General features: G+C 38.0%; 2 protein-coding genes across 9 annotated transcripts in view; one reads left to right on the top strand and one right to left on the bottom strand.

Annotated features, from left to right (window-relative positions):
• The window catches only part of CCDC146 (coiled-coil domain containing 146), a 265,750-nt gene that overhangs the window by 111,317 nt on the left and 126,721 nt on the right, over positions 1–27,712 (bottom strand). The gene's annotated exons all lie outside the window — the stretch shown is intronic.
• FGL2 (fibrinogen like 2) lies at positions 1,541–8,422 on the top strand. The gene is made up of 2 exons (XM_002751670.6): positions 1,541–2,177; positions 4,783–8,422. The coding sequence occupies exons 1-2, from the start codon at positions 1,565–1,567 to the stop codon at positions 5,487–5,489; spliced, it is 1,320 nt and encodes a 439-aa protein (XP_002751716.3). The 5' UTR covers positions 1,541–1,564; the 3' UTR covers positions 5,490–8,422.

Consider the following 27,712-nt stretch of genomic DNA (forward strand, 5'->3'; position numbering starts at 1 on the left):
CACCTACTTCAGCCTCCCAAAGTGTTGGGACTACAGTAGTGAGCCACCACGCCCAAGTTCTTAAGTTCAAGATGGCTGTGGAGAAAGATGGCTGTTTTATCTTATGGAGAAAACACATGTGTTAGATAAACTTCTTTCAGGTTTGATTATAGTTCTGCTGGCCATGAGTTCTGTGTTAATGAATCCATCATATATATGAAATAAGGTGTCTTTAAACAGAAACACGCTGAAAATAAGGTTATGTATTGATTGGTTAACAAAGATGATGTGACCAGAGGTAGACCTACCTGAGTATGGCAGTGTAAAGAAAGCCTGCTAACATTTCGAGAATGTGAGTAAGATTTGGCTAAAATTAAGGGGGTATATAGAAAAGTCACAGGAAATCAGGTTAAATAAATAAATATGAGATCGGTTACAGAGTGCTTTAAGTAAAACAAAACATTTAGATTTTTGCCCTGTCAGCCATTTTGAAATTATTTTTTAAGCAATAAACCTCTTTTTAAAACAAGGTATCTTATGAGATTTAAGTATGCAAAACAAATTTTGTGGTCTCTCTAACTGAAGCTGTTCCTCTTTCCTGCCCTCAGCCTCTGAGGAGAAAGTTAGAAAATGATTATCATTAGTGCCACCTGTTTTGAACAAGGTGATATACCAAGTCGCCCAGAGAGAAAGTGGAGGAACCAGCGTGGACACAGAAAGCAAGAGGCCTGCCTGCCAGGGTTACCTGTGGAAAGAAAGGGCAAAGATGCTATAGGCAAGAGAAGTTCAGGACAGAGATGGCATAACTCAAAGACTCACATTTGAGTAGCTGTGGAAGATGACAGTACAATTACCAAAATAGCAAAAGGCACAGGAGGCAGCTACTCATTTTGATGAAAGACAATGATGTTGTTTTAAATGTGTCTTAGGCATTTAGACATTCATATACACTATGTTATGAACAAATGAATAGAAAGCAGCACTTTTTTCACTGCCAGTTTTCTTCTCTTTTTCAAGTAGATGAAGCAAAAGTCAACTAAAATAGAAAGTTGTACCTTATTATACTTAGAAACTTCCAAAAGTGCTTATGATTTCACCTCAGAGTCCAACAAGAAGAAAATACAGGTTCCCCAGTTCCCCATTCTAAATAGGAAAAAGGACCATTTTAATTTTAATAACATTTCTGTTCTCTAGACAGTTAACTAGCTCTTTTTATCTTTAAAAACTGTTTTTCCAGTGATAATTATTTACTTCAAGCATAAGAATACCAAATTATTGTAGAAATTGAATACTTTTCTTACGGTTCATAAAATACATTATGAAAGTGAGTCTTGTTGATTATGTACATTTCACTATAATAATTCCAATGCATATTATTTCTATTGAGAGTAAGTTACAGTTTTTGGCAAACTGCCTTTGATGAGGGGATGAGGGCTATCTCCTCTTCCTGTGCGTTTCTAAAACTTGTGATGCAAAACGTTCCCGCCCTTTTCTGGGAACACAGAAAGCCTGACTCAGGCAGCAGCTGCTATTAAAGCAGCTCCAGCCCTGCACACTCCCTGCCGGGGTTAGCTGCACTGTAAAGATGAAGCTGGCTAACTGGTACTGGCTGAGCTCAGCTGTCCTTGCCACTTACGGTTTTTTGGTTGTGGCAAACAATGAAACGGAGGAAATTAAGGATGAAAGAGCAAAGGACCTTTGCCCAGTGAGACTAGAAGGCAGAGGGAAATGCGATGAGGCAGGGGAATGCCCCTACCAGGTAAGCCTGCCCCGCTTGACGATTCAGCTCCCGAAGCAATTCAGCAGGATCGAGGAGGTGTTCAAAGAAGTCCAGAACCTCAAGGATATCGTAAATAGTCTAAAGAAATCTTGCCAAGACTGCAAGCTGCAAGCTGACGACAACGGAGACCCGAGCAGAAATGGACTGCTGTTACCCAGTACAGGAGACCAGGGAGAGGTTGGTGATAACAGAGTTAGAGAATTAGAGAGTGAGGTTAACAAGCTGTCCTCTGAGCTAAAGAATGCCAAAGAGGAGATCAATGTACTTCATGATCGCCTGGAGAAGCTGAATCTCGTAAATATGAACAACATAGAAAATTATGTTGACAGCAAAGTGGCAAATCTAACATTTGTCGTCAATAGTTTGGATGGCAAATGTTCAAAGTGTCCCAGCCAAGAACAAATACAGTCACGTCCAGGTATGTATAATAATGTTTTCTTATCATATGTTCATAAATGTCATATAGCTAGAGTATCTATAAACATTAACCTGAGTCAATAGGTTAAATAGATGACAGATTCAGTCTTATTCATCAAGGTGTACAGGAAAAAAATAAGCATCTTCTCAAATGTGACCATAGAAATAATGTACAACCTAATTACAAAAATCATAGTTAGTTCTGTATCCATTAGAAGTCACTTTCAATTTTGAGATCTTATTTGCTAATGCCAGACCTACATGCAAGCAGAAGTAGGCAGAATTTCTTGTTTTAGTGCATTTAACTTGTCTCTTCAATGAGGTGTTTGAAAGCAATAGAGATAAGGTGACTTTCACCATTGTGCCTTGTTTGTTGGAAATCAGTTTTTCTTGTGATTGGCTGACTGCCACTCCTCATGCCTAAAGAGGTCTTTGAAAGATTTTGGCAAGTAATCTGCAGTTCTTAATCCCAAATATCTAGAGAAAATGGGAGATTTTACAGATGGAATACAAGCAGCTACATATGTGTGCAAAAATTTTTGCTTTGAGACCTAGTGGCAAAAAAAATGTTTTAAGGAGAGAGTTTTGGCACACCACTAAGGGAAGGAGTATATTCTTCTTTCTCTTTTACCTGAAGCTAGAATTCAAGCAGATAAAAGTAGAACCCATCCTTACCATTCAAATTACTTGAATTAACTTTGACCTAATCGCCTACTCTACCCACGAGCTAACAGTGGCATTGGCTCTCCCAAACCTTGGTTTTTCACCTGAGGTACTGGGACCACTGTTGCTGACTGTCTCCTTATACTTTGGAAAGCCATCTCTGCATTAGGACCTCTACCTGCCATGAATGTGAGGTTAAAGGGACATGGTGGGGATCACTTTCATTTGGAGACAGTATCTCAGGCACACTCCATCTGTAAAACTTTTCTTACGGTTCATAAAATTATGAAAGTGAGTCTTGTTGACTATGAACATTTGTCTATAATAATTTCAGTGCCTATTATTCCTATTGAGAGTAAGTTATAGTTTTTGGCAAACTGCCTTTGATCTGCCAGTAAAGGAGGAGAGGGTCATAGTTTCAAGGACCACTGTTGCTAATACTACTGGTAACCTGCATCTTAATGTACCTGACACACTGAGAATCCCAGGTTCACCTCTTAGGTGGTATCAGTGGGTACACATTAGATTAGATGCTGCATGGCAACTTGTCATGATATGAACAAGACTCTATTATAGTCTGTTTTTCTCCAAAACATTTTGGGGGAAATAACTGAATATTCTGAGCTCTAAATATACAGGAATAGATTTTTATGCCTTAGGTTATCTCATATTAAACTTACCTTATTTGTCATACATTTTAATAAAAATTATCTGGGAGAGTAAATATCTGTCTTTGACTCATACAGAACCTTGTTAACTGATTATCCTCAATATAATCACCTGTTGTTTCTTTCTTGAAACCCAAAATGTAAAATAGTGGCTAAATACTTTCTAGATAATAAATACAGAGTAAGAATATTGATATATTATTGAAAAACATATTTTTCACGAGCTTCTTTATATAGTTGTCAAGTAAAATAAATAGGAAGTTATGATCAATGCTCTGCATTAGGATTTTAATACATCATTTGGAACATATCCTATAAAATCTTCCAACAGTAGAGGCGATCAACCCCTTTAGGTGAAAGAAAATAGAAAGAAGCCTGTGCTTCATCTGTATGTGTGGAATACAGTTCTAGGAGAGTTGGAATTATTTGATTTTTGCCAGCAAGTTCCGAGTTAGTGTCCTGGCTTTGCCACTTAAAGCTTGTGTGAAGTTAGGCAAGCCACTGACGTTTATGCCTAAATATACTCACGTGCAGACTGGCAGTAATGCCGGTATCATAAGGTCGATGTTCAGATTAAGTGTGAAAATATTATCCAGTCTTTGGCAGCATGCTTAGAATGTATAGGTGGGCCTCACTAAATAATACTACATTGTTAGAACTGTATTTTTATTATTTTCTTATTGTTGTTTTCTGTTGATGCTGTCATTATTATCACCAACCAAGAGTAAACTAGAAGTCATTTCTGCTTTATTAACATCAGATTCTTCTTCTGAGGCCTTTTTGCTTCTTTTCCTTTTTTTTTTTTTTTTCTGAGACAGAGTCTTGCTCTGTCCCCAGGAGTCAGGCTGGGAGTACAGTGGTGCAATCTCGGCTCACTGCAATCTCCACCTCCTGGGTTCAAGCAATTCTTCTGCCTCAGCTTCCCTAGTAGTATCTGGGGCTACAGGGGCATGCCACCACACCCAGCTAATTTTTGTATTTTTTAGTAGAGACAGGGTTTCACCGTGTTGGCCAGGATGGTCTTGATCTCTTGACCTCGTGATCTGCCCACCTCGGCCTCCCAAAGTGCTGGAATTACAGGTGTAAGCCACCGCGCTCGGCCCTTCTGAGGCCTTAACAAGCATTCGCTAAACAGGTTCAAGTAAGTTTGGTAGAGGAAAGTTTCATTATTGCCATTGATTGAATTATCAAACTGCTTTTGTACATATGAATAATTCTTCAGATGCATAGTTTCTATTAACAAGATCCAATGCCTTCCTTTTCTTTTCCCTTCAGTTCAGCATCTAATATATAAAGATTGCTCTGACTACTATGCAATAGGCAAAAGAAGCAGTGAGACTTACAGAGTTACGCCTGATCCCAAAAATCGTAGCTTTGAAGTTTACTGTGACATGGAGACCATGGGGGGAGGCTGGACAGTGCTGCAGGCACGTCTTGATGGAAGCACCAACTTCACCAGAACGTGGGACGACTACAAAGTAGGCTTTGGAAACCTCAGAAGGGAATTTTGGCTGGGGAACGATAAAATTCACCTTCTGACCAAGAGTAAGGAAATGATTCTGAGAATAGATCTTGAAGACTTTAACGGTGTCAAACTATATGCCTTGTATGATCAGTTTTACGTGGCTAATGAGTTTCTCAAATACCGTTTACATGTTGGTAACTATAATGGCACAGCTGGAGACGCTTTACGTTTCAACAAACATTACAACCATGATCTGAAGTTTTTCACCACCCCAGACAAAGACAATGATCGATACCCTTCTGGGAACTGTGGGCTGTATTACAGCTCAGGCTGGTGGTTTGATGCATGTCTTTCTGCAAACTTAAATGGCAAGTATTATCACCAAAAATACAGAGGTGTCCGTAACGGGATTTTCTGGGGCACCTGGCCTGGTTTAAGTGAGGCACAACCTGGTGGCTACAAGTCCTCCTTCAAAGAGGCTAAAATGATGATCAGACCCAAGCACTTTAAACCATAAATCACTCTGTTCATTCCTCCAGGTATTTGTTATCTAATAGGGCAACTAATTCCTTCAGCACTTTAGAATATGCCTTGTTTCATATTTTTCATAGCTAAAAAATGATGTCTGACTGGTAGGTTCTTATGCCACATGACATTTGAAATAAAGCTGAAAAATAATACATTTTAAAGGAATCCTTTGCTGTTATGCTGTTATCCAATGAACACTTGCAAGCAATTAGGATTACTGAGATTATACATTACATTTATACTTCTTTTAAATTCTATTAATTGAAAAGTTTTCTATTGCTTATTGCTTGTATTACTTGCTATATTTAAAAAATAATTGTTGGTTGGGGGCAATAGCTCATGCCTGTAATCCCAGCACTTTGGAAGGCCAAGGCAGGCAGATCACTTGAGGTTAGGAGTTTGAGACCAGCCTGGTCAACATGATGAAATGCTCTCTCCATTAAAAATACAAAAATTAGCCTGGCATGGTTGTACATGCCTGTAATCCCAGCTACTCGAGAGACTGAGGCAGGAGAATCGCTTGAACCCAGGAGGCAGAGATTGCAGTAAGCTGAGACCATGCCACTGCACTCCAGCCTGGTCAACAGAGCAAAACTCTGTCTCAAACGAAATGATAATAATAATAGGCTTATTCCGTAGGCTAGGTTCTACACAAAGAAATCTGTATTGGGGCCATGACTTAAGAACATCTGAAGGTATACCACTCTTTCCAGGCTATAATTATTTGGGTAATCTTCATTCTGAGATAGACTTACTCAATTCATAGCATTTACTTTGCAACAGAAAGACCCTATAGCATTTTAGTTCCCAGACTAAGGGAACTAATATATGTAATTAAACTTGTTCATCTATCATTCATGAAATGTAAAGTATTTGTCATTCAGACTGTTTTAAAATGTGGTAGCATAATGTCACTCCAAAAAGCATTCAGAAAGCATGTAACTATAAAGACCAGAGTTTAAAGGTAATTCATTTACAGTTTACAACTCTTAGATGTTTGATGTTGAAAACTGCTTTAACATGAAAGTTATCTTCCTCTGCTCTGTGTGAACAATAGCTTTTAATTTAAGATTGCTCACTACTGTACTAGACTACTGGTAGGTTTTCTTTTCAGGGAGTAGGGGCACATGGGGAAAGAAGCATTTCCTTATAGGCTATAATACTTAGAGGCCAATTTTATATCCAGAGTGATAATATTAAGTGATTCATTTCATAGAAGGCTAAGTTTTTCTAGGACAAATAGAAAATGTGAATTTTGAAATATATAGAGCAGTAGTCCAAATACTATATATTTCAACCTTAACTTGTGGATTGCTTATTTTACTATCAGAAATTAAAAGATAGATTTTTTTTTACCCAAAGTATCTGTAATTTTTATAATTCATTCACTAATTCTGGTATGCTATATATATTATTTAAAAGACTTTGAAAATGTGTTAAATTCATCATTATAGAAAGGGATCATTTCAGAGAGAACAGCAATATTCTGCCTATCTAAAAAAATGTTCTAGACTAACATTTGAAGTAATTTACTGTACTGTACGCTAGTTCTAACAATAAATTTTTTAGTTTCTGGTGTCCATTTCTAATACACTAACCAAGCCTTCAAAATATATTACAAAGATTTATCTATTATTTGAAAAATGATTAAGGAGGATAACAAGTTAGTTTTCAAATATTAGGCCCTTATAGAAATATTCAGTCAAAAAGAAGCAAGATATTCCTTTAAAATAACTTTAGGGGTTTATAACTTTAACCCAAAGTTTTCAGTTAAACATGATGAAAGTTATCACAAATATTATTAAAATCTTAAAGCAAGAGAAATGCAAATAGCATTAAATGATGACCAAAATGTAAAATATTGTAGATTTCAAAAGCTGTGTATCTATTAGATGGTATACCAAATGTAAATGACGTAACTGATTTTTTTCTCTTTTGCTTTTTTAAAAAAAACTAAAAACATTTTGATATTATACAGTGTATTTGTTTTAGATAAGGTCATTTTCATTTAGTATAATTAATATATGTATAAGTTTAAGTAAACTCCTGTGAGTAAAAATGGACTTACCATAAAATATAGTTCTAAAGAAAGGTATATGCTCCTATACAGAGTGTCCACTGATTTAATGGGAACTAGGTATAACTTCAGGAGTATCTGGCAAATAATTCACTAATCCATGTAAATATTCAAAAACTTATTTGATCTTCCACTTTATTTCAAGGGATCATTTTATTTTTCATTACACTTTCACAGCACTTTTCTAGTAAATTCTGTAACACAGAGATTCCTTATTGGAATCATTTCATGTTACCAATAATAAAATATATTCTAGACTTTTATAACATTTAACATGTTGATGGAAATAGATTATATCTGCTAGTCTTTTGCGTTAACTATTCACTAATTATGCTAATGTTCATAAATATGGATTGACTATTTACAAACATATTAGAACCTTGTCTTGGTTCCATTTTGATAGCTAATATTTGTTATCTTAATTAAGACTTTATTTCTAATGTTATCATTCTTTGAAAATATTGACTAAAACTGGGTCCTCAGAAATTCCAGGTAGAGCTGACTTACCTATGACTGAGGGGAAAAATAATCAAATTTTACTGATAATAGTAATGCTCCAAAATGAATTAATGACACATCTATTCAATAAATAAAGAGCTTAAATATACAAAACATAAGAAATATCTGAGCAACAAAATTTGCTGGTCTTCATTTTTGAATAGCTACTCAAGAAAATATTTTAAAGGTAGAGTTATACATAATATCATCACAGTAAGCTCTTGTTTAAAATTTTCTTTTATGTATAATTAGGTTTATGTTTATGTCTTTTAAAAACCTTATAAAAGATTTAATTTTCACATCTATTCTTCAACATGGAAACATTAAATATTGTTGGTTGTAAAGTAGTATTTGTGTACTTACTTGTGTCTGAAAAGTTATGTCATGCTTACTTAATCTATACAGTATCTGTGACTCTGAAGACTTTAATGAGTACTATTTCCTCAACAAGAAGTCAGGCAAATAGAGGAACACCGTTATCTTACTTCCCTCTAGAATACTGTTGAAACATCTGAAATACAAAAGTTTGGTTTCATTTTGTGGCATTCAACTTCCTCTCCTTTTCTTCTGTTATTAGTGTTGCTGCTCTGGTTAGCCCTCACCTCCTTCGGACAACACAAACACATCCGAATGGTCTGTACCTCTGGTTTCAGTCTATTCCAGTCCAACTTTCTTCACGGCCACGGGGATTGTTCAAAAGTACAATTCTGATCATGTTATTGTGCTGCTTAAAACTTTCAACATGCCTTATGTTCTATAAGACAAAATCTGGCAAATAAGTCCCTTCATGAACTGATTTCTACCACTACTTATACTTCTGCCATACTGAACCCCTCATTGTACTCATACCATGTTTTCTAATGTTTTTACTGCCTATAGTATACTGTTTCCTTGGTCTAGATAGAATGCCATCCTCTATCCTCACTGGGTTTTGTCTTATCACCCATGACTAAAAGCAGGAACTCAGGAGCTGGCCTTCCTAGGTTTGAATTTCAATTTCACTATTTGCAAGTGAAATATTCACTATATATTTTTTGAGATGGAGTCTCTCTCTGTCACCCAGGCTGGAGTTCAGTGGCGTGATCTTGGCTCATTGCAACCTCCACATCCTGGTTTCGAGTGATTCTCAGCCTCCTGAGTAGCTGGAACTTTAGGTGTGCACCACCATGCCCAGCTAACTTTTGTATTTTTAGTAGACACGGGGTTTCACCATGTTGGCCAGGATGGTCTCGATATCTTGACCTTGTGATCTGCCCACCTCAGCCTCCCAAAGTGCTGGGACTACAGGCATGAGCCACCACACCTGGCTGAACATAGATTTTTTTACAAAGAAAACATCATCATTGGCTGGTAATCCCATGCCTGTAATCCCAGCACTTTGGGAGGCCGAAGTGAGTGGATTATCTGAGGTCAGGAGTTCGAGACCAGCCTGGCCAACATGGTGAAACCCCGTCTCTACTAAAAATACAAAAACTACTCGGTGTTGTGGCTCACACCTGTTGTCTCAGCTACTCAGGAAGCCGAGGCAGGAGAATTGCTTGAACTTGAGAAATGGAGGTTGCTGTGAGCCAAGATCATGCCATTGCACTCCAGCCTGGGCAACATAGCAAGACTCCATTTCCAAAAGAAAAAAAATCATTATCCTAAATAGTTATCTCTTATAGGCAGAGTTCCCTGATGACAGTACATGGGGTCCTGGCACTTCTCATTGATCCTACACCATCCTATATATTCCTTATTATATATTATTCAGTATCATCTAAATTCTATCCTAAAATCAATCTGTTTGAATAGGAGTAAAGGAAATTTGAGACAAGAGTATTGTTATTCAAAGTGGTTAATAATATGTTGCCATTGAGAAACAGCAGTAGCCTAGGAAATTTGAGACAAGAGTACTGTTATTCAAAGTGGTTAATAATATGTTGCCATTGAGAAACAGCAGTAGCCTAAAGAAGCCGGCTGGGTACGGTGGCTCAAGCCTGTAATTCCAGCACTTTGGGAGGCCGAAGCGGGTGGATCACGAGGTCAAGAGATCGAGACCATCCTGGTCAACATGGTGAAACCCCGTCTCTACTAAAAATACAAAAAATTAGCTGGGTATGGTGGTGCGTGTCTGTAATCCCAGCTACTCAGGAGGCTGAGGCAGGAGAATTGCCTTAACCCAGGAGGTGGAAGTTGCGGTGAGCCAAGATTGTGCCATTGCACTCCAGCCTGGGTAACAAGAGCGAAACTCCATCTCAAAAAAACAAAAAAGAAAAGAAGCCACAATTATGATTAGGAAAGTAGTGGGTAGTGTCAAACCTGAGGATCTGAAAGATTGTGAACATAGGTGAGAAGCAATTATAGCCAGGGAGAATATGGCAAGACAGGATCAAATACAGTAAGTCTTCACTTAACACTGTTGATAGGTTCTTGGAAACAGCGACATTAAACGAACATACCATGTAGCAAAACCAATTTTACCATAAGCTAATTGACATAAACAAGAATTAAGTTCCTATGGCATAAGATATGTTGTTTTTGCTTAGTTGTTGTTTCCAAGAACCTATTCAGATACAGGAGTGGGAATGGAACAGTGGCAAACTTTTAGAAGGGGTCCTAGGAACATGCCTGTGGGGACATGTCACACAGAAGCATATTGCTGTACCTGCCCAATAGTGATTGTTCCACCTACTGAATTCCTGAAGAAAAAGGCAGTATTTTTCATACTACTTCTACTATAATTTTGAAATTAATTTTAAAATAAAATCCATGAATCTTTTAATTTTCTAAAAAGTCACAGATTAGAATAAAGATTCCTTCACAAACCACCTTCAATTTCAAACCTGTCCCTTTCCCCAGAGATAACAAGCCGAGGAGGCCAATTCCAAACTTTAATTTCATTCTGCGCATTGCCAGATCACAATGTCATAGCCTTGCCTGCTCTCCTTTGGTGACTGATTGGAAAGAAGTGGAAATGAGAGGAAATGAGTATACTTGGAAAACCTGGAATATCCTGAATTCCCAAACGTGACTGGGTCCACCTTACTTTTTGAAGTGGTCCCTCCCCTCAAAGTGATGACAACGTTCTTTTGCTGGAATGCACTGTTGCTTTCTTTCCTGAGGGAACACTCCTAATTCTCCCTTAGGCTCCTTCATCAGGGCACGCAATGATATTGATTCTAAAGTCAAATGGAAGGAGAAGACTTTGCACAACTTTGCTAACTTATATCAAAGGAAGGCTGGAGAATACACGTGGAGAGAGATTGAGGTTGCCTAAGGAAAAAGAAAAAATTTTAGATGTGACCAAATTTACTGGCATAGGCATAATTACCAGAAATTATAGATTCAACAGGCTAGCTTGAGCAGACATGTATGAGTCTCATAGTTTGTTCGCTTAGTTAAAACAAATTCTCAGCACATTCAATAGTAGCTCATGCTAACTAAAGTTGAGAAGCCAGAAATGTCTTAGAACTGAGACTTACGGAGATAGAAATGTTGGGGTAAATGTAGCCTTAATTCCTTCATTAAGTATTTACTGAGTACACACCTTGCATCAGACAGTCTTCTAGGAGGCTGGAGATATATCAGTATCCAACAAAGACAAAATCTTACACTCATGGAGTGGGTAGCAGAGACAAAAAATACATAGTAAATATTTATCAGAGGAGACAAATAAATACATGATAAATACCATGAAAAATTAAGGAGAATAAAGGAGTGCTAGAAAAGAAGGTGCTGTTTTATATAGAGTGGTCAGGAGAGGCCTGTGTGTGCTAGTAAAATCTGAACAGAGGCCTAAAGATATGAGAGTGTAAGCCAGGCAGATGCCTGGGATAAGTGTGTTTCAAACAAAGGGAACATTAGGTGCAAAAGCCCAGAGTCTGGGAGAGTGGACAGCATGTTTGAAGGTCAGCTAAGAGGTCTGTGTGAAACAGCAGAGGGCCTGGGGTGGTGAGAGTGTAGGAGATAAGCTCAGAGACAGCTTGGGTGGCTGGGGATAAACAAGGGATAGAAGCGATATGCTGGATCACTAAGGCCATTAAGCCATGGTAAGGATTATGCCTTTATTCTGAGTAGATAAGAGCCATAAGGATTTTGAGCAGGGGAAAGACATGATATCAACCAGTTTTAAAGGGGTTGTGTTTGTTGCCAAGTAGAAAATAGACTGTAGGGAAACAAGGATTGAAGCAAGGACATCAGTTTTAATGTTTGCAATATTCTCAGTAAGTGATGATGAAAGCATGATGAAAGGTTGCAGTGAGGTACATCTATTTTGAAGGTAGAGGTGACAAAATTTTTTGATCAAAGGTCAGCCAGTGATAGATAATAATAGCAATTAGAGGCATTATAGAAAACCGCAAGATTTTAGCCTGAGCAGTTGCATCATGGAGCTGTCATGAACAGAAATTGGGGAGTCTGCAGGGGAAGCCTGTCTGGGAAGTGTGTGAGCAGTGGAATAAAGCGGGGTGGGGTGCTGGGATCAGAAGTTTTGAACATTGTAACTTCAAAGATATGCAAGTGGATATAGCCATTAGAATATTAGTCTGAAGTTCAGGAAAGACATCTAGGGCTCAGAAATACATTTGAGAAATGCTGGAATACAGATGGTAGTGAATCCACGGGATTAGCAAAGATAAGATAGTAAATAAGTTTATGTGGAACAGACTTTTACAGAGAGATCCCTGGGACAAGCTGGCCTTGTAGAAGTTGGAGATGAGGAGGAGCCAGCACATGTGTGTCCCACTATCCGCCCTGTACCACATCATTTGAGAAGTGCCAGTGACACTTTATGGACAGGGCAGAGATTCGTTACCATTGGAATAGATACTTATTTTATATTATGTTAGATACAGATTTGCTTTTCCTTGCTTCTGCCAGCAACATTATTTTTGTTGTGTTACTGGATGTCTTAAAAAGTCATCATGACATTACACAATGGGATTCTACAAAATTTTTCTTTTGACTTAAGAAGACACTTGACAGAAATGAGGAGGTAAAGACTGACGAAGCCTCAAAGATTGCATCTTCTTCGAGATGCCACCATAGGAGAGTCGGGTGTTGTGATGCAACTGTGCGCATGTGTGTTTGTGTGTGTATCTACATATACCTGTGTTTATGTAGATATACATATGCATATAGCAGAAGAAAATGAACTAGGCCACGGACCAAAACACCTTTTCATTCATTAGCAGTGTGCTGCCCAAGTTTGAGGAGTCATTTAAATTCATTAGAGTACTGTTTGCTATGATTATAAACCTTTAGTTGGGCAGAGACTAGTTTTACTCCCCTTTTCCTTGTTTTATAGACACTAATTATCTTTTTAAAAAATTGTGGGTACATGGTAGGTATATATATTTATGGGCTACATGAGATATTTTGATAGAGGCATGCAATGCATAATAATCGCACTAGGGTAAATGGGGTGATAAAAGAAAAGCTTCATTTGAATTAAATTTAAAAGAGTTTAATTGAGCAACAATTTGCGAATTGGACAGTACCCAGAATCACAGCAGATTCACAGAGACTCCAGGGACACCTCATGGTCAGAAGAAATTTATATACAAAAAAGGTAAAATGATCTACAGGAGTTGACAGTGAGGTACAGAAACAGCAAGACTGGTTACAGCTTGGTGTTTGTCTTATTTTGAACGCAGTTTGAACTCTCAGCACTCTATGAGTGGTTGAGGTATAGCCACTGGGATAGGCCAGAACTCAGCTATTGTTATGGGCGCGTACTATTAAGTTAGGTATACATCAAATGTAGATTATAAAAATTCAGTTGTAGGGGATTAATGAAAAGACCACTAGTCAAGCAAGTAGACTCTCCCTCTAGCTCATTTTAAAATCTAATTTTACATGGTTTGGTTTATGAGGACCATGGGTAAGTATACTCCAAACTGTTGGTATTATCCTCCCATTAGTTATAATAATAGTCTTCCTGGGCCAGGTACAGTGACTCATGCCCTATAGTCCCAGCACTTTGGGAGGCCAAGGCAGGCGAATCACAAGGTTAAGAGATGAAGACCATCCTGACCAACATGGTATAACCCAGTCTCTACTAATAAAATACAAAAATTTGCCAGGCACAGTGACACGCACCTGTAGTCCCAGCTCCTCAGAAGGACGAGGCGGAAGAATCACTTGAACTGGGAGGTGGAGGTTGCAGTGAGCCAAGATGGCGCCACTGCACTCCAGGCTAGTGTCAGAGCGAGACTCCGTCTCAAAGAAAAGAAAAAAAGTCTCCCCGGTGCACTGTATTCTCTCAAAGCTTTTAAATGTTTGCATGCAGCCATCTGTAGGACATCAAATGGTCTCTCTTTAACTGGAATGACGGAAGCTGAAAGAAATGTGTGACCATGAGGACACTGTAACCTATGAATGATATGCTGGGACAGGAAACCCAAAATGATGGTAACTAAAAGTGGTGCTAAGGCCCGAAGCTTTGGTCACACCCTTACCTAAGAGAGAACCTGGCCAAAAAGGGGGAATGTTTTTTAAACAAAATTATGGGAGGCCATTATTTTGAACTGAGCTTATGCACTAGGCCACAATAAACCAAACCGAACTAAAATGGAGTCACTCATGCTGAATGTGACATAATCAAACTAAGGCTTTAAGATAACACATGGATCCTAGAATAGACCAGGTTTTGTTTTTTCTGCTGTTAAACAGGATGTTCCAACACAAGGAGGTACCCTCTACTCAGTCCTTATTCCCACCTCGCAAAACCCACTGTTCTCTTTCCCAGTGGCTTTCAAATCTATGTAAGTACATTTATGATAGTTATAGTAACATCAATGACTAAGGTTTTAAGTAACATCTGTCTCTCAGAATTGAGAAAATAACCAAAAGGGGAGAATTGTTAAAGCAAACTAAAAACAGCCTGAGAAGAACTCTCTACTTCTACATTTGTGTCCTGGTGGATGAACAGTAACCTACCTTAATAGTCAGGCAAAATTGAAAACCTGACTTAATAGTATGCACCTGTAACAATAGCTGAGTGTTGGCCAATCCCAGCGGCCATACTTCAATCACTCACAGACTGCTGAGTGTTCAAACTGCGCTCAAATAAGGCAAACGCCAAGCTGTCACCAATCTCACTGTTTCTGTACCTCACTTTCCATTTCTGTATGTCACTTTACCATTTTTGTCTACAAATTTGTTCTGACCATAAGGCACCCCTGGAGCCTCTGTGAATCTGCTGTGATTTTGGGGGCTGCCAGATTTGCTAATTGTTCACTGCTCAATTAAACTCCTTTAAATTTAATTTGGATGAAGTGTTTCTTTTATTAGGGGCATTCATCCCATCAAGCATTTATCCTTTGTGTTACAAGCAATACAATTATACTCTTTTGGTTATTTTAAAGTGTACAATTAAATTATTTTTGACTATAGTCCCCCCTGTTGATCTAGCAAATACTAGGTCTCATTCATTCTTTTTATTTTGTACTCATTAACCACCCTGACTTTCCCCCTATCCTCCCCACTACCCTTTCTGGCCTCTTGTAACCATCCTTCTACTTGCTTTTGCCATGATTTCAATTATTTTAATTTTTATCTCCCACAAACAAGTGAGAACATTCAAAGTTTTCTTTGCCTGGCTTATTTAACTTAACATAATGACCTACAGTTCCATCCATGTTGTTGCAAATGATAGAATCTCATTCTTTTCTATGGCTGCATAGTACTCCACAGTGTATATGTACTACATTTTCTTCATTCACCTGTTGATGGACACTTAGGTTGTATACAAACCTGGGCTATTATAAATAGTGCTACAATAAATATGGGAGTGCAGATATCTCTTTGCTATACTGATTTCCTTTCTTTTGGGTATATACCCAGCAATGGAGTTGCTCAGTCATATGGTAGCTTTATTTTTAGTTTCTTGAGGAACCTTGCTGGAACTCAAGTTCCCACCATTGGGATGGGCCAATCCTCTCTGGCTAGGGCTGGTTTAAATACTCCCTTCATGGACAGGTGTCAGCTGAGTTCAGCTTGGTTTTGCTTTCTGCTGTGACAGGGCGGCACTGAGTTCAACCTGATGTCTCACCATCCCGTACTCTCCCCTTCTTTCAAGTGTACAGATTCTCTCCTGTGCCATGTTGCCACTGCTGGGGGATTGGGGAGGGGCGGTGTTGGTGATTCAACACTGTCTTTCCTATTCTCTTCAGTGCCTCTTTCGGCAATATGAAGTTAAAACCAGGTGCTGTGAAAACTAGCCTGATTTGGGGTGTAATTATGAAGCTTCCTTTTTTGTACATAGTTTTTAAGTTGGCATCGCTGTCAGGGAAACTATTGGTGGAGGCTTCTATTTTGCCATCTTGCTCCACTCCTCAACATTAATGATCTTAAAACTTACTCTTTCAGGACTCCATGTTTGGGTCCCCTTCCACAAACACTCCCTTCAACAAAGATGGGAACACCACTTTTCTCTCTCCTAGATTTCCCCTCTGGAGTCCCTCCCACACTCTCTTGTGGAAGCCTGTCTTCCCCTCCTAAACTCCATCTCTCTCTATTCTGGATTCTCTCACTCAGTGTGAGAGGAGATTTCCTTCTCTGGTTTTCCCCCTCTGGGGGTTTCCTTTCCCTCACTCAGTGTGAGAGTTAGCTGTTTCTCTCTCCTCCTTTATTTCTCTCTAAATAAATCCCTTTCTACAAATAAATAACTAAACAAACAAAAATCTTACCCTTTCACAAATGTTTTCACAAAGTTATCCTAGTTAGAGGTAATCTATATCTCATATTTTTAATAACTTTCAAAGTCTTAACATGGAATGGTTATAAATGAATCTGACTGACAATTTTCACTAATAGATCTAGCTGCAGGTTGAAGTGAATGTAATTCTATGCATATGGGTAGTTTCCCTTGTGTATGCACATATGAGGCATATACATGCTTATACATGTTATTTATAACATGCATGCTATAATATATAACATATAACATGTGCCCATCAAAAGAAAGTAGATATGCAGCTCTTACATGTAGTCAAAAAACAGTACAACAGAAATTGCTATGGGTCAATAGCTAGCTAGTTTCAAGCAATGTTATCTAACATAACTTGCAATAATAAAACTTGAATTTCTTTAATACCCCCTCAACAAATTCTGTGCTATCAATGCGGCTGTTACTCCTCGAACTGTTCCTTGACTGTTCCTTCTTTACTACGTTTCTTCTTTTCTATACTCTCATAGCATGGTTCCTCTTCACCTTTTCAGCCTTTGCTCTTTCTACTCCTTGACAAATTCTCTATCAGGTCACCAGCCTGTCTGCTGTCCATGCCCATATTCAATCCTGCCTCTGCATCTTACTCACCTCAACTCTCAGAGACAAATAAACAAATGAAAATCATACTCTGGCTAACTGGTAGTCTGCATCTTCTTAAAAATACAATGGTCTCTCAAGAAGATCTGTATTTTATTAGTCATTTCAGAAAGAAATCTATACTTATCTCTGAGGATACTCTTTTTTTTTTTGAGACAGGGTCTCACTTCATTGCCCAGGCTAGGGTGCAGTGGTGTGAACACAGCTCACTGCAGCCTTGACCTCCCAGATTCAAGTGATAATCCTGCCTCAGCCTACTGAGTAGCTGGGACTACAGCCATGTGTCACCATGGTCAACAAATTTTTTGTAGAGATGGGATCTTCCTATATTGCCCAGGCTGATCTCAAACTCCTAGGCTTAAGCAATCTGCTCATCTTGGCCTCCCAATATGTTCTGATCATAGGCGTGAGCCACTTTGGCTGGACTATACTCTCCTTTTAAAAGAAAATAATCACATTTCAAAATAAACACACAAGACTTTTTTGTCTTAGCTCCTCAAAATAACTGATATTACTATTGGAATCCAATAAATATTTACCATTTGCCTGCTATGGGAATAAATAGTGTGGTGCTATACACATAGTATTTTGAATAAGACTTTTTCAAAATAATAATTTTCTAAGCTCTCAAGTAATTAATTTCCCTGAGTAATTAAGGGGAATGATACTGTTTATGATGAATTGTTTCTCTATTACAAAAGACCTTATACAAAGTACAGCATATCTGTGAACACATAGGATCCATTTGGTTTTCATCTCTGAAAATTGGCTTGCTTTCTGTATTGGTCTGTTCTCATGCTGCTAATATATACATACTGGAGACTGGGTAATTTAGAAAGGAAAGAGGTTTAACGGACTAACAGTTCCACATGGCTGGGGAGGCCTCACCATCATGATGGAGGAAGAGCACAGGAATTTCTTACATGGCGGCAGGTGAGAGAGAGCTCATGCAGGGAACTACCATTTAGAAAACCATCAGGTCTAATGAGACCAATTCACTATCACGAGAACAGCAAGAGAAAGACCTGCCCCCATGATTCAATTACCTCCTACCAGGTTCCTCTTGTGACATGTGGGAATTATGGGCGCTACAGTTCAAGATGAGATTTGGGTGGGGTCACAGCAAGATGATATCACTTTGCCATTTTCTACAACAGGCTAGCAATTTGTGTTTATGTTTAAAAGTTTACCAAAGGCTCCACAAAATTATTTGCTTATATTTCTGTCCCATTCAGTAATGTAATACCATATTTTTTCTCAGTGACTCTAAATAACCTGTTTTAAGTTTTGATTAGAGATTCCTGCTTTTGCATACTAATAATGATAAACAGCTGTCACTTGCTGAGCACCAACCATGTGCTGGACACTTCCCTAGGAGCATTTCCAATATCATCTCTGTTTGCTATGATTAATGCTGCAATAAGAAGGCAATGCTTTATACTCACTAAAAGTCTTCCCTGAAAAAAAAAAAGCCTCTGTTAGCTACAAACTGTTTATCATTTCTAGATAATTATCCCTTTTCAGTTGTCCTGACCTGCTTGGTCAGGAAGTGGACTAATTTTCCATGGGTAATAGAGATACATAGTAAATCTCAGTATCATCTCTCCTATGACTTTCTATGTGAATCCAGGAAGTGGAAAATGATTCACATTGTATCTCAGCCTAAGGTAAAACATCTCTTTCTGTATTTTATCAAAACAATTTTATGATATTTTGCTAACAGGAGATATTTCAAAAATTAATATATTTTCAAGTGTGTTAATATCCTTACTTAACCTAGTGGTTAAAAATAATTTTCTTCCTGCAGCTAAGTCAAAATTTACAAGAACCCTGACAGAAAGGGCAAACAAGTTTCTATGCTCTCCAAACACAATTTTACTCCCATGGTTACATGGCAGAATTTGCTGATGAACAAACTCTGCTTAAGTACAAAGCACTTTGTAAGTTCTTTGGAAGCCAAAGACCTTTTGTGTAAACAGCAACGTCCTTATTTTCAATTGTTAGATAAAATAATTTTTTCGGAATGTGTCATTTACAAGTAAATTGCGTTGGTGATGGTGACTTTTAAATTTCTATCCTATACGGAGTACGTTTTTTCAACTTGATCAAACCAACTATTAGAAACCTAGAAAGGTCCTGATATCGTGGATAATTATGAAAGTTGGATAGGAAAGGCCGATACTTTCATGATGAAAGCAGGGCTGATATTTAACATACTGAGCTGTTAAGAGTTGAACAGCAACCAGCAACTGTGTCCCCAGAGACCTTAAGCTCCTGCAGACATATTTTCAGAACACCAAAGGAAGTGGGGTTGGGAAAGAATCCAGGAGAAAGTATAACGTGTGAAACACTATTCAACTGGAATCACTCTGCTTTTACTCTGTATCACGAGGTCTCATTTTTAGTTTCACTTAAAGCAAAGGAGTTTTTATTTTTCAAAACAAATTTGAAAATCATTGCCTCCCTATACACATCCCTTTGGGGACTCAGGTGGGAAAATAAAACTGTAAGAGATGTATGATGGGTCTAAACATTTAAATCACTGAGAACTTAGGTTGACTTGATATAGGAAATACATTCAGAAATTCAGAAAAAATTTCATAAGTGTGCTTTAAAATAGTGAGGCAGTAGTGTAATTATTTTAGCGAGGGGCTTTACTAATTACTATGTACATTTGCTCTTTTGAAAATCTTGGCATAAGTATATGCAAAACAGTGAGCTAAGAGTTTACAAGGAGCATCAAAACGAATACTATGTGCTTCCTGCTCTCAATGTTACTAAAACTACTATAAATTAGCTTGAAACAGGAAAGAAAATAGTAAGTGTCATGAGGTAAGTGCAAGCACTATGTGGAGAGGTTGTAGAAGCAGAAGTAATCACATTTTGTCAGGAAGGGAGATGCTTCAGGAGAAAAGATGAGATCCAAGCTATCCTTGAAAGATGGGTAGAATTCTGAAGCACAGAAACAGGGAAGAAAGCACTCCTGGCCGGGGTGCAGGATGAGAAAAGACATCAGCAGGGTGGAAAACCAGGCGCTAGTTAGGAAAACAATAATACATCTAATTTGGCTAGAGCACGGGAGAAAGAAATGCTGGATCAGATTGTAGAGGGATTTGACTGTGAGGTCAAACAGTGACACTTAATCTTTATAATAAGACAAAGAAAAAGCCAAAGCCAAGTATCTACAATCTCCCCCTGCCACCTATTAATTGCTCAGTTCTGTGTTTGCACCTATGAGGTGATGATGGGATACTGGGTGGGAAGGAAAAGTGGAAGGAACTCTGAAGACTGCTTTGCAAAATAATGAAATGGCCAAAGATATCAAGGAGAAGATGGACAAAAATACAGAGAAGAAATACATAGCCTGAGGGTAGGAAGGCCTGTTTCTGAGGAGATTTTAAAAGAGGGAAGAGAGAGATGTGGGAGAGGCATCTGTTTTGATGAGGAATTTGGGAAGTTTTGCTGCTTGATACACTGTGGAACTCGTGCCTCCATTTCCTGAAAGAGACTTCAGCACAGCCATTGTCAAGGCTTTCTGTTTCCTTCAGGCTGCGTTGAGATGGGTTTTAAGGTTGGAGGGAGAAGGCTCAGTGTTATTCAGTTCACAAACTATCTGGACAGAACAGGGATTTCTCCAGTGGTTCCTTGAGGTGGGGGGCCTGGGAGAGGTGGGGTTGGTAGTGATGAGAGGGTGAAGGGGAGAGTACAAGGAGCCTTCACTTTGTATCTCTCACCTCTATATCCACCACATCCAAATTTTTTCTGTTTTTTTTTTTTTTCTTTTTTATTTGAGACAGGGTCTGGCCTTGTTACTCAGGCTAGAGTGTAGTGGTGTGACCTCAGCTTACTGCAACCTCTGCCTCCCAGGCTCAAGCCATCCCACCTCAGCCTCCCTAGTAGCTGGGACTACAGGTGTGCACCACCATGCCAGACTTTTTTATTTTTTGGTAGAGATGAAATCTCATGTGCTGCCCAGGCTCGTCTCAAACTCCTGAGCTCAAGCCATCCACCTGCCTTGGCCTCCCAAAGTGCTGGAATTATAGGCGTGAGCCACCACACCTGGCTTCAAATCTATTTTATAAATACTGCATCTCCATAAGACTGTCACTGGGAAAAAGTGATACAAACAATTTTAAAAGATGGTGAAATAATCATGGTAGGCAGTGAGGTATCTCTGAAGTACTATGAGCTGAAAAATGTTGTATTAGGGTAAAGTGAGGTTCAGAGAACTTAAATGACTTGCTGAAGTTTACACAGCTACAGCAAACAAACCTAGAACTAAGACCCATTTTTACTGAATCACTCTCCAACTCCCATTGATCAGATTATTTTTTCCTTTCCAAACCATTGAGTTTTAAGATATTTTGAGCCTGTCCATTCTTAGTTGTAGCCTTTACAGACAGCAAAGTCCCTATCTTCCTAATCTGAGGTTTAATGTCAGGTAATTTTTGTGCCTCTTTATTTTGTGTTTTGCTACTCAGATGTATCTGTTTACCTCCATCTGGATTGTATAGGCTGAAAAGAGGTAAAAAAATTTTGCCTCAGAAGATAATAACTGGCATTAAGTTCTAACCATGTTGCTTCTATCTCCTTTTTATTTTCCCTATACCAATGTATATACTAGATGAAACAAAGGTGAAAATCTGATTACACGAACAATCAAGGTACTAAGAAAAAACACAGGAAACATATTTATAACCTCAGAAAAACAAGTCTTTAAGGTATGACACAAAATCCTGAAGCTGAAAATGAAAAGGTCAATACATTAGAGCACATAAAAAAATTAATTTCCACATGGGAGAAAAAAACACCATAAGCAAACTCAAATAAAATACAATAAATTTATGGGAAGATTTTTGCAGTGCATGTTGTACACAAAGGCCTACTTTCTAAATGTATAAAGAGTTCCTATGACAGCATGAGAAAAAACTGGCTGGGCGCAGTGGCTCACACCTGTAATTCCAGCACTTTGGGAGGCCAAGGTGGGCAGATTTTGAGATCAGTCTGGCCTCAGTCTCCATCTCAAAAAACAGCAACAACAACAAAAAAAACCAAACCACCAAACACACACACTCCCCCCTGCCCCCCAAAAAAGTAAGGTACTAAACTTCCCAATGGAAAAAATAAAAATGTGAGCACAATTCACACAAAAAATAATTACAAGTGGATCTTTGTACTAAGATCCTACATGTGCTAAGGCTCTACATTTCTAGCTTCTGCATAGTTGCTGCTGTAACATTTGCCCTACATACGTGACCTGTATACACCTTGTTCTGGACAACCTGATAATAAATTATGTCTGAGTCACCTGCCTTCTTCATCTCCTCCTCCCTCCTGAGGGCACACTTTTCAAATGCCAACTAACTAATCCAGAGTCTACACCCCCACTGACCTTTATCACCCCAGTGCCAGGTTCCAGACAACTAGGGAGAACACTCATGAGTGGACCCAGAGCCTGATGAAATTATTCAAACTAGCCAATCCTAAGCCAGCTTATCCCTGCCTCATCTATTCCTTATCTTGAAAGGCACAATAAAGGCTCTTGCCCCCATAGTTCAGTCCTCTCCTTTCGTCTCCTGACCAACCCCTGTACTTTCCCATGTGATGTCTACTCACCACGGTGACATGATGTGTCCCTTTCTTCAGGATCTGTGAGTAATAAACTATCATTTCAATGACAGTTATTTCCTGATCTGTGTAACTTCCTGTATCTCTAATTTCCTATTAATATACTATATCTTAAACAGTCTTAAACATAAGAAAAACTCCATTCCACTTATTTTAAGAAAAATATTTTAAAAGACTATGTTGAAATACCTTTTTTTTTCCATATCAGAGTGACAATGGTCAAAAAGTTAGATGGTACACAGTTCTGGTATGAGTAAAGAGGCACTCACTTACTGCTGATAGAAACACAAATTGCTACAATCTCTATTAAGAGTACCTTGGCAATAAAAACAAAAATTTTAAATATATAAACCCATTGCCCATCATTCAGCAATTTCACTTCTGGGTATATATCCAAAAAATTTTAAAGCAGGATTTCTTTTTTTTTCTTTTTTTTGAGACAAGGTCTCACCTCCATCCTGGCTGGAGTGCAGTGACATGATCTCAGCTCACTGTAACCTCTGCCTCCTGGGCTCAAGCCATCTTCTGACCTCAGCTTCCCAAATAGCTGGGAATACAGGCATGTGCCATCACACCCAGCTAATTTTTGTATTTTTGGTAGAGATGGGGTTTCACTTTGTTGCCCAGGCTGGTCTCAAACTCCAGAGCTCAAGCAATCTCCCTGACTTAGCCTCTCAAAGTTTTGGGATTACAGGTGTGAGCCATGATACCTGGTCTTAAAACAGGATCTTGAAGAGATACTTGCATGCCATCATCATAGAAGCATTATTCAAAATAACCAAGAGGTAGAAGCAACCCAAGTGTCCATCAATGGATGAATAGATAAACAAAATGTGGGCTTTGTGTGTGTGTGTATGGTGGTGCATATATACATATGGTACATATAGGGGTGCATATATATGGTATATTGTATCTATATGATGTGTATATATATGTATACACACACAATGAATCTGTCTTAGGAGAGGAATTCTGACACATGCTACAACATGAATGAACCTTGATGACATTATGCTAAGGGAAATAAACCATTTACAAAAAGACAAATACTGTATGAGTCTTCTTACAAGAGGTATATCTAAAGTAGACACATTCATGGAAACAAAGTGGAAAAAAAGAAGACTTGGAGAGTTGCTTAATGGGTATAGTATTTCAGTTTTGCATATGAAAAAGTTCTAGAGATTAGTTATGCAATAATGTAAATATACTTAACACAAACAGCACACTTAAAAACGGTTAAAATAGTCTAATTTTATCACAAAGTTGTTTTTTTTCTTTGAATGAGTGAATCCACTGACCCAGCAATCCCACCATTAGGACCTTTTAACATGATTACTCCAGTGTAAAATGATGTATGTATAAAGTTAGTCACTCTATCATTATCTGTAATAGCAGATGATTGGAAATGACCTAAATGTCTTGTAATACGGAACTAGTTTGCAAAAGTATGTTCCATTCATGCCTTGAAATACTAAGCAACGAAAAAATAAAAATTATATATATGTGAAAAAGTGTGTATATTATACTACCACTTACTCCTTTGTGCATAGATGTTCTATAAGGCTATATAAAAGATTGCTAATTATGGTTGCCTCTTGGGATGGGGAGTTTGGATTGTAGAATGGGGCGGAAGGCTAACTTTTTGTTTACTACTGTGTACCTTCTGAATTTTGCACTATGTATAATTTTACACATTAAAAATAGCTTTATGTGAATAAATAAAACTAGCCTCATAGCTGAATAAATTTTATTACATGATTCCCTGATACTCTGTTCCTTAACTTCCCACTCTGGCTTGCATCTCACAGCTTCACCATTGAGAACCTGTTCTTGCTTGCCTAATGAAAACTTTAGCAACTGCCTTGTCTTAGCTAACTTTTCTGGGTTGACTCCTAATTCATTTAACTCATTTACCTGTAAGTCTGGTTACCAGACGGCCAAATTCTCAATCCTACTCCTTCTGTTTATTTGCCAACAGACAATAGTACCCTCTCCTCTATATGTTAATATATTTTTTGTTGAAAAGAGTATTTTTTATTTTAATCCTTAAGCTTCCGTCTTTAGTCCCCAATGTATTAAAATAGTTATTGCATTACTAAAGGTACTGTTTTGCAAGATGCACATTCACTATTAAGAGCCATGAGCTTTCAGAAGCCAACTTACTTTCTCCTTCAAAAATGTTATTTCTCAAAGGAGAAAATACTATTATTTCTCCTAATACTTATCTTGGAAAGCAACATCTCTTCAGCAACTATTTAAAAAGCTAGTATCAAAGTTTATATTATTATTTTTGATATTTATTCAAGTTGCTATGACAGTAGTAAATAATCAATGAAAAATCAAGAGGTGACTAAAACTGTATTAAAACTATATAGTTAAACACACATGCACATACATACACAAACTAAGACCTCATTATGTCAGTAAAGAACTAGATAAAGGAGAAGAGAGGCAAATAAACTACACAAACAGAGGGACAGATGGGCCACTGAGGCTGCGTTTTCCTCCCATTCCTTGGGTCTGGCATATTATAGATGATCAGGAAAGATTTTTCAGAATGAGTAAAGGAAGATAATCTCACAGATTGTATGTGAGAAGGTAAAGGACCAATTTTTCTTTAATTTTCGTCTTCTCTATCCCCGATTTTCAACACCCTTCTGACTACCTCTTACCACTAAGCACAGCTTGTTCAGATAGGGTTGTTCTGACAACACCCCAGATTCCTGGCCAGAATCAATCTCCATGTTGATCATTTTAAAGGTGTCAAGAGGAGGACACTCTAACGCAGTGCCTTCTTTCCTCTTACGCTGACCTCTTCTGCAGTGTACAATTTAACTGAATTGAGGGGCATTAATCTACTTTGCAAAGTAAAATATGGCCTGTATTCTTATAATCTTAGTGTAAATCTTCAATCTTTGCAAATGTATTTAAGCAATGTTGATATCTCAAATATTTAAGTACATTACAAGGTCTTCCATAATAGACAGATGTTTAAATTTCCACCCCATTGTCAGAGTAAAAACAATAATAATAACAAAAATATGGGAACAATGGAACCTATCTGTACTGTTCAATAAACTATCCATCTCTAAAGATTCTTGACAGCCAAAGAAAATCTTGAAAAATTATTCTTGCAAGGGTGCCTGGATGTCTGAAGGAAAAGTGAAAACATGCCCATAATAGCAAGATTTGCAGAAAGGTTTATAAAACAAACAGTAGTTTTTTAAAACACAGCCTATAAGTACAGCTGTTAGTGAAGGGTGATAACTAAGGAAAGGATAGGAAAACTTACTAGAAATATTTAAACTGAGTGTTACATATTTATCTTTGTGTTAATACATAGTCTACTTTAAAAGTCAAATTGTAGAACCTAAAATAGCAGTGTTTAAATGTGTGAGTGTCAAGCAAACAACGTCAAGCGCAATGTGTGCTAAAGCAGGAAACAGAATACTCGGTTTCCAAATTCTACCCACGTGTGTAACCCAGGCAAGTCTCAATCTTCCAGATTCTTTAAAAGGGAAATAACAATCTCTCAAAACTCCTATTACTTACAGAATCATTATGAAAATTAAGTTTACATACTTGAAACTACTTTGTAAATTCCTTGAGGGTAGGGTTCTTATCTTTTCATCTTTGCAACCAGTTACTTGATTAAGTTATAAAAGAAATAGAAAATATTTTATTTAATTCCTTGAAAAAGATTTGAAATTTCATTAGGAATTATCTCAAGAAGCTCATTAGTAACTGTATAGAAGGTCCAACATACAAAATAAATGAAGCTTTAGTAGGGTCAGTAAAGCACCAATACTTAAGTAATTCAAACTTTAGGCCAGGTGCAGAGGTTCACACCTGTAATCCCAGCAATTTGAGAGGTCGAGGTGGGCAGATCACTTGAGCCTAGGAGTTTGAGACGAGCCTGGGAAACACAGTGAAACACTATCTCTACATAAAATACAAAAATTAGGCAGGCCTGGTGTTATATGCCTGTGGTCCCAGCTACTTGAGAGGCTGAGGTGGGAGGATTGCTTGAGCCAGGAAGGTGGAGGTTGCAGTGGGCTGAGACTGTGTCACTGCACTTCAGTCTAAGCAACAGAGACAGACCTCATCTCAAAAAAAATTATTTAAATATCTAACATTTATATGGTACCAGCCGTAAGAGCACAAAATACATAAAAAATAAAGTATCGTTTGAATATGTCAATATCCTCATAAAGAAGATAATTTTAAAACTATGATATTAGGTAAACAATGGGAGCATCTTTTTTAAAAATACACAGTGGTCGACTGTGTCATTAAATATACATAAGTAGCCAGTTACAATTCTTTCAGAAAGCATTTTGAATACTACATCAAGAACCTACTGTGTCTAAACCTCTAGCCAGAGACTTCCCCCATAGGCTCAGAGCCACATACTGGACATTCCCCTCAGACCTGTTGCTTCTTCTGAACTCTGCCATGTGTTCTACCATAACTTGGCTGATTTCCTAAATCAGAATGCCAAACATCAATTTAGAATCTGTTCCTTACCCACTCCATCCACTCAGACACTAAGTCTACAGAATTTTATATTCCTTAATATCTCTCCTAAATGCATTCACTCCTTTTTCCTCATTGCCACTGCCACTGTGCAGTCTCTCTTCACATCTTGATCACAGAAATGGCATTTTAACTAGTGAGATGGTAGGAATAGAGAAACACA

Source organism: Callithrix jacchus, chromosome 11, assembly GCF_049354715.1.
Source record: "Callithrix jacchus isolate 240 chromosome 11, calJac240_pri, whole genome shotgun sequence".
NCBI lineage: Eukaryota > Metazoa > Chordata > Mammalia > Primates > Cebidae > Callithrix > Callithrix jacchus.

Excerpts from the sequence above, each read along its gene's own strand:
- FGL2 (XM_002751670.6), top strand. The coding sequence starts at position 1,565 with ATGAAGCTGGCTAACTGGTACTGGCTGAGCTCAGCTGTCCTTGCCACT. Across the intron at positions 2,178-4,782 it reads ACAAATACAGTCACGTCCAG|TTCAGCATCTAATATATAAA; the intron begins GTATGTATAATA and ends TTTTCCCTTCAG.